The sequence below is a fragment of the Miniopterus natalensis genome, chromosome 17 (assembly GCF_054644295.1).
Source record: "Miniopterus natalensis isolate mMinNat1 chromosome 17, mMinNat1.hap1, whole genome shotgun sequence".
Classification (NCBI taxonomy): Eukaryota; Metazoa; Chordata; class Mammalia; order Chiroptera; family Miniopteridae; genus Miniopterus; species Miniopterus natalensis.
In genome coordinates, this window is record NC_142097.1 from 10,899,469 (window position 1) to 10,906,080 (window position 6,612).

At 57.7% G+C, this 6,612-nt stretch overlaps 1 protein-coding gene across 3 annotated transcripts; it reads left to right on the plus strand.

Annotated features, from left to right (window-relative positions):
- The first annotated feature begins 13 nt into the window (after positions 1–13).
- On the plus strand, positions 14–5,234 carry ZMYND15 (zinc finger MYND-type containing 15). 3 transcript variants are annotated; one of them, XM_087826533.1, is made up of 13 exons: positions 14–596; positions 1,048–1,282; positions 1,373–1,528; positions 1,769–1,929; positions 2,463–2,615; positions 2,944–3,024; positions 3,162–3,278; positions 3,393–3,481; positions 3,568–3,666; positions 3,845–3,998; positions 4,084–4,142; positions 4,384–4,544; positions 5,063–5,234. In XM_087826533.1, exons 1-13 carry the CDS (start codon positions 14–16, stop codon positions 5,232–5,234), a joined length of 2,220 nt encoding a protein of 739 aa, XP_087682659.1. The 3 variants fall into 3 exon arrangements, with proteins under 3 accessions (XP_087682659.1, XP_087682658.1, XP_087682660.1); XM_087826532.1 differs by having other exon boundaries at positions 3,845–3,991; positions 4,056–4,142; XM_087826534.1 differs by lacking the exon at positions 3,162–3,278.
- The last annotated feature ends 1,378 nt before the right edge of the window (positions 5,235–6,612 follow it).

Sequence of the window (6,612 nt, forward strand, 5' to 3'; positions counted from 1 at the left end):
TGCCCCTGAAGACATGGAGTTTGTGTCTGGATATCGTGATGAATTCCTTGATTTCACTGCCCTGCTCTTCGGCTGGTTCCGAAAGTTCGTGGCAGAGCGTGGGGCTATGGAGACCAGCTTTGAGGGCCACTGGCGACAGTTGGAGGCTCAGATCAGAAGGCTGCCCCAGGACTCTGCCCTTTGGGTTCTCCATGTCTTGCCCAATCGTAGTGTGGGCATCAGCTTGGGGCAAGGGGCAGAGCCAGGCCCTGGGCCAGGCCTGGGGGCTGGCTGGCTGCTGGGAGATGAGCCCCCACTCCACCTGCGAGACCTAAGCCCCTACGTCAGCTTTGTCAGTTTGGAGGAAGGGGAGGAAGGGGGGGAGGAAGAGGAGGAAGAGGAGGAAGATGGAGAAGAGGAGGGTGCAGGCACAGAGAAGGGAGAACCAGAGGAGAATGGGGAGCCAGCCCGTATGAGCGGGGAGCCCCCCCAGGAAGCAAATCCCCCAGGGCAGCCAGAGGAGGCTGAGCAGAAGGAAGGCGGTGGCAAGAATGGCTGCCAAGAGGACAGGGCAGAAGACGAAACTGGGCCTAAGAGGAGGAAGGGACGGAGAAGTGGTAAGAACCCAGGGCTGGCCTGACCCTGCCCCCCACTTAGATATGCTCCCCCTCTCTTCTGAAACCCTGCCTGCCACTCACAACCCAGCAAGGAGTTACAAACAAAAGGGTGGCTTCAGGCCAATCTGGCCCGAAAAGGTGTTTTTATTGTCCCACATTGTTCTTGTTTTTTCACTTAAGCCAACACTTAAACGTTGAAAGAAAAACTCCCAAAGTCTAGACCCATCTTAAGAAAAACTATAAGGTTCTGACAGCAGGCTCACGTTTCTGCGTAGCAGCCGGTGCCAGCGCTGTGTAGCAGCTGCGCCCTTTAGATGAGGCATACGCTCTCGGCCTACTTCCCTTTACTCACTTAGTTTCCTTGCCTCGCCCCCGTAGGCATTTGAATTTGGTACCCCTGACCTTTACCACCTTTGCCACCCCCACCTCTGACTTCTCCCTTCTTCTGCAGAGGCTGCCCCCCTGCACCTTTCCTGCCTCTTACTGGTGACTGATGAACATGGCACCATCTTGGGCATTGACCTGCTAATGGATGGAGCCCAGAGGAGTGCAGGCAGGGGCTCAGGGACAGAGAACATGGCTCCTCGGGCCTATGCTCTCCTCTGCCACAGCATGGCCTGCCCCATGGGCTCTGGCGACCCTCGAAAGCCCCGACAGCTTACTGTGGGAGATGCCCAGCTGCACCGGTACAGAAATTTGGTATCTGAGGGTGGGGAGGTCTAGGAGGCCTGGACTTCTGAACCCTGCAGCCCGATGCCCTGTCCACCCCTATCCAGAGAGCTGGAGAGTCTGGTCCCAAGGCTGGGAGTGAAGTTAGCCAAGACCCCAATGCGGACCTGGGGTCCCCAGCCAGGCTTCACCTTTGCCTCCCTCCGGGCACGAACCTGTCATGTTTGTCACAAGCACAGCTTTGAAGTAAAGCTGACACCCTGGTGAGCAGCTGGCAAAGATGGAGTGAGAGGAAGGAAGACCCCAATAGAAAGGCAAACAGCAGGCGGGTGGGGGACCTTGCAGACAGACAGAGGGGCAGGGAAATGAGATGAAGAAAACAAGCTGTTACTGGCAGAGAATATGGACAAAGATGGAGTTTGGGCAGCTGCAGGGCAGACGGATGGCAGACAGAGGATTTACAGAGATTAACTCTGGGTGCCCACCACTCCCTGTGACCCCAGCCCCCAGTGTAGCGCTGTCTTGTACTGTGGAGAGGCCTGTCTCCGGGCCGACTGGCGGCGATGCCCAGATGATGTGAGCCACAGATTTTGGTGCCCGAGGCTTGCAGCCTTCATGGAGCGGACAGGGGAACTGGCAACTCTGCCTTTTACCTACACTGCAGGTACCATAAGGAGGCAGGATGGGGAAGGGGAACTGGGACTGGCTCTTTGTGTCTGAGGCCTGGATGTCTGACATCCCGGAGGTGAAGTTCCTGGGACTGGAGTGTGGACCCCTGAAATAAGGGCTGGATGCTGGGTATTTGCGGCAGGGGACTAGACCCCTGAGGCTGGAGACAAGATCTCTGGAGCTAAGGACTCAGAGCCTGGGTCCCTGAGAGAGCTTAGGGGATTTGGAACTAGCAATTCAAACACTTGCTTCCCAGCTCCACCACTAACTGGTGACCTTAAACAATCACTTTATTTCTTAGCACGTGAGTTTCCTCATCTGTAAAATAGGGACACTAACAAGTGTTCCCAGGGAATTGTTATAGGGATTCTGTAGGCTGGATGCCTGCTACGCTGTAGACATTCAGAAATGTTAGTTCTCTCCCTGACTAGCCCCATATTCAGACCCAGGGTCCTTGGGAGAGACTGAGGAGAGCTAAAGCCTGGGGTCCTAGCCACCAGGCCCTCAACCTTTCTCCTCCTTTTCCAGAGGTGACCAGTGAAACCTTCAACAAGGAGGCCTTCCTGGCCTCACGAGGCCTCACTCGTGGCTACTGGACCCAGATCAGCATGCTGATTCCAGGCGCTGGCACCCCCAGGCACCCCCGGGGCAGCACACCATCCCTCAGCCTTCTTCTCAATGGTGTGTGGGACCTCTCTTCAGACATGGGCCTCCCGGACTAGAAGAAAGGATGAGAGAGAATAAAGTTGTCTGGGTCCCAGATAACCCCTCCGTATATACACCAAACGCTACCACTACTACCAGGGCCTTTTCAGTCCTTTCCCCAACCCTCTAAGTCACTGCTGCCCTCCCCATCCAGAAACTCTATCCCTAGGCAACCCCCCCCCATTCCTCTTGCTGCAATTCCAGGTCCTCTCTCAGGTAATACAGCTCCTTTGGGAGGGAGAGAGACATGCCAGGTGGGGCTCTCCCTGACACCAGGCTCCTCCTCTTTCTTTCCCCCTCTCAGGAGACCCCTACCAGCTTCTCCAGGGGGACGGGCCTGCCCTGATGCCTCCTGTGCCCCCAGATCCACCCAGGGGCCTCTTTGGTGAGCTGGAGGGGCCCGGCAGGAACTAGGGGTAGGGACAGGGACTGGAGAGCCAGCAGTCTAGGTGGCCGAGATAAGACTGGAGGTGTTGGGGTCCAGATCTGGGGCCAAGTCTCCCAGTAACCCACTCTCCCCAGGCTCGTGGCAGGATTACTACATGTGGCGGGGCCTCAGCTTGGACTCTCCTATGGCTGTGCTTCTCACCTACCCTCTGACTGTGTACTACGTCATCACCCACCTGGTGCCCCAGTCCTGTAAGGAGAGGAGCACAGGGGGAGGAGTGCTTGAAGGGGGGCAGCAGGGAGCTGGTCGGGACAGGAGGGAAGAGGAGGGAGACCACATCCTTAAATGGCCAGCTTCTCACACAGTCCCTGAGCTCAACATCCAGAACAAACAGTCGCTGAAAATCCACGTGGTGGAGGCCGGGAAGGAGTTTGACCTTGTCATGGTGTTTTGGGTAAGTCCCTGCAGGCCCGAAGGCTGGGTATTTGGGTGTGAAGCGGCTGTAGGGTGGGACTCAGCACTGTTCTCTCCGTCTTTTAGGAGCTCTTGGTCTTGCTCCCCCACGTGGCCCTGGAACTACAGTTTGTGGGTGATGGCCTGCCCCCTGAGAGTGACCAGCAGCATTTTACCCTGCAGAGGGTGAGGCCTGAGGGGGGACCCTGCTCTTCAGCCCTGACCCCCCTCCCGTCCTCCTTACTGGGCCTTGCCCTTCTGCCCCGCCCCCCCTGCCCCCCCTGCCCCCCCCCCCGTCTTGCCTGATGCACCTTCCAGCACCCTAACTTCCAGTGGTTTCTCCACCCCACTCACGGCTCCCCAGGATGGCCCTGAAGTCTCTGTCCGTCCTGGCTCCGGGGTATCAGCACGGCTCAGCTCTGGAACTAAGGAGAAGGGGGGCCGGAGGGACCTGCAGATCAAAGTGTCTGCACGGCCCTACCACCTGCTCCAGGGGCCCAAGCCTGACTTGGTTATTGGTAAGAACCTGGGGTGGGGCTGTGGGTAAGGAGGAAACAGAGAAACGTCGCAGCCAGCTTCTCCCTGCTCCCCCTCGGTCCGCAGGGTTTAACTCCGGCTTTGGCCTCAAGGACACTTGGCTGAGCTCGCTGCCCCGGTTACAGGTGGGCAAAGGGGCAGAAGGGGCTTCTCCCGCCTGTCCTTTCCCGAAGGCCGCTGCCTCTCCCGCACCTGCTGCACAGACCTGGCGGTTGCCCACGGGACCCCTTGCCCCCCCCGCCCCCCACCCCGTTACTGCCTCGCACCCCTCCTCCATCCTCGGGTTTCAACTCCGCCTGACCCCTGCTGCTCGGGAGGCCCCACGAGGAGCGCACGCAGGGTGTCTGAGGGCCTGTCCCCCCGCAGTCCCTCCGGGTGCCCGCCTTCTTCACGGAGAGCAGCGAGTACGGCTGCGTGATGGACGAGCAGACCATGGCCGTGGCCACCGGCGGGGGCACCAGCCCGCCGCAGCCCAACCCCTTCCGCTCCCCGTTTCGCCTCAGAGCGGCCGACAACTGCATGCCCTGGTGAGGGCCCGCCACCTCCCGCGTCCTCCTGACCCTGGACGTGACTCCCGCAGCGCCCGCCCCGGGACCCCTGCCCTGGCCTCCCGCTCCTGGCACCCTCCCGGCCCGGCCTACCACCTGCCTTTTCTACCCCGTCTACTCAAGACAACCCCTCCCCCCCACACACACACATCTCTCTTTTTTTTTTTTAAGATATATCTTTATTGATTTCAGAGAGAGGAAGGGAGAGGGGGAGAGAGAGAAACATGGATGATGAGAGTCATGGATCGGCCGCCTCCCGCACGCCCCCTGCTGGGGACCGAGCCCGCAGCCCGGGCATGCGCCCCGACCGGGAATCGAACCGCGATCTCCCGGATCCTAGGTCCAAGCTCAACCGCTGAGCCACGCCGGCCGGCCACACCCCCTCTTTAGATCCAGCTCACGAAATCTCCCCAACTCCTCCCTCCCCCACCCCCAAAAGACCCTGCTACCCGCGGGCCGGCGGGACTGGGTCGCTGACGGTGCCCCGCCGCCCCCAGGTACTGCAACGCCTTCGTCTTCCATCTGGTCTACAAGCCTTCGCCGGGCAGCGGGGCCCGCCCAGCGCCCGGGCCCGGGCCCCCAGCCCCGACTCCCGCCGCGCCTCCCGCCCCGGCCCGAAGGCGCCGCGGAGAAAAGAAACCCGGGCGGGGGCCCCGCCGCAGGCGGTGAGGGCTCCGGGGGAGCAGCCCGTGCCCCCCCCCCCCCAGCAGGCCTCCAAAAGGGACAGAAAACACGCCAGGCCCAGGGGAAGGCCGGTAGGTGGGACGCGGAAAAGGTAAATTAAATTGCTTGTTTGAAACCACAGAGTCAGATGCTCATAATTGGGTCGCTAAGCGGGGAGGGGATGAAGGGTTTAGGGGCCACTTATTTTCCTCCAGCTTCTTTCAGTCCCTCAGTGGCTGTCCCCTCTCTTACCTGAGACTCTGTCCCTCCTTGTTAATCCCAAACTTCTAGTATATAGGTGGGTAAGTCATTTCTCCCTCAACCCCCAGTAACCCTCAGGGACCTGCCCCAAGGCAAGACCAAGGAGCAGAAAGTAGCTTCTCCCTGGGGGTCCAGGAAAACACACAGCCTCCTAGGGGCGCACACACCCCTTGGTTTATATTCAGGGAAAGGCCCCAGCCACCCAACTGTCCAAGATAGAAACCTGGAGGCCATCCTTGACTTCCCCTTCTCTCTTCACATGCAACCAGTCTAGAACCAGCACCTGCTGAGTCAGGCTGCTGAAGGCAGTCAAATCCACCAGCTTACGTCTAGACCCACCACAAACTCCACCAGGAGCTCATTTGCACATTTCCGCAATCACATTCCTTCTGGAACAGACGCTAGAACATATTATCCCTGCCCCCACAAGTCCCTTCAGTGGTTTCACTCTGCTTTTAAAGTCCCCTTGAGTGTTGACTGGACTTATGGACTCTCATGAGTATAGAAAAGGAAAAATAGCGGAATGGCCTGGCAGACACCACTGAACAAATGTTTAAGGCTGAAGGAATGAGTCATGTTAACACCACCCTCTCCCTGACCTCATGCGATGAGAAGGCCACCCCACCACTGTAGTATTCTTTGCAAAAATCCATAACCTCAGCCCTGGCTGGTGCGGCTCAGTTGGTTGGGCATTGTCCTGTGCACTGAAAGGTTGCCAGCTTGATTCCCAGTCGGGCATGCCCAGGTTTTCAGGCTCGATCCCTGGAAGGGGGTGTTTCTCTCTCACATCGATGTTTCTCTCCTTTCCCTTCCTCTCTCTCTAAAAATCAATAAAAAATATATTTTTAAAAATCCATAACCTCAGTCTAATCATGAGAAAACATCAGAACAAATCCAAATGTAAGAGAGTCTACAAAATACAAAGTCATCAGAGGCAAGGAAAGGCCAAGAAACTGACAGACTGGAAGAGACTAAGGGGACATGACAAATAAATATGGAATATCCTGGATTGGATCCTGGAACCAAAAAGAAAACATTAGTGGGAAAACTGGAGACATCTGAATGATGTCTGTAGTTTAGCTAATGGTATTGCATCAGTGTTAACTTCTTAGTTTTGATAAAT

Bases quoted from the DNA above. Each gene is read 5' to 3' on its own strand.
- ZMYND15 (XM_087826532.1), top strand. From the start codon at position 14: ATGGAGTTTGTGTCTGGATATCGTGATGAATTCCTTGATTTCACTGCC. The intron at 597-1,047 runs GTAAGAACCCAG...CTTCTTCTGCAG, and splicing joins GAGGAAGGGACGGAGAAGTG to AGGCTGCCCCCCTGCACCTT. The intron at 1,529-1,768 runs GTGAGCAGCTGG...CTGTGACCCCAG, and splicing joins GAAGTAAAGCTGACACCCTG to CCCCCAGTGTAGCGCTGTCT.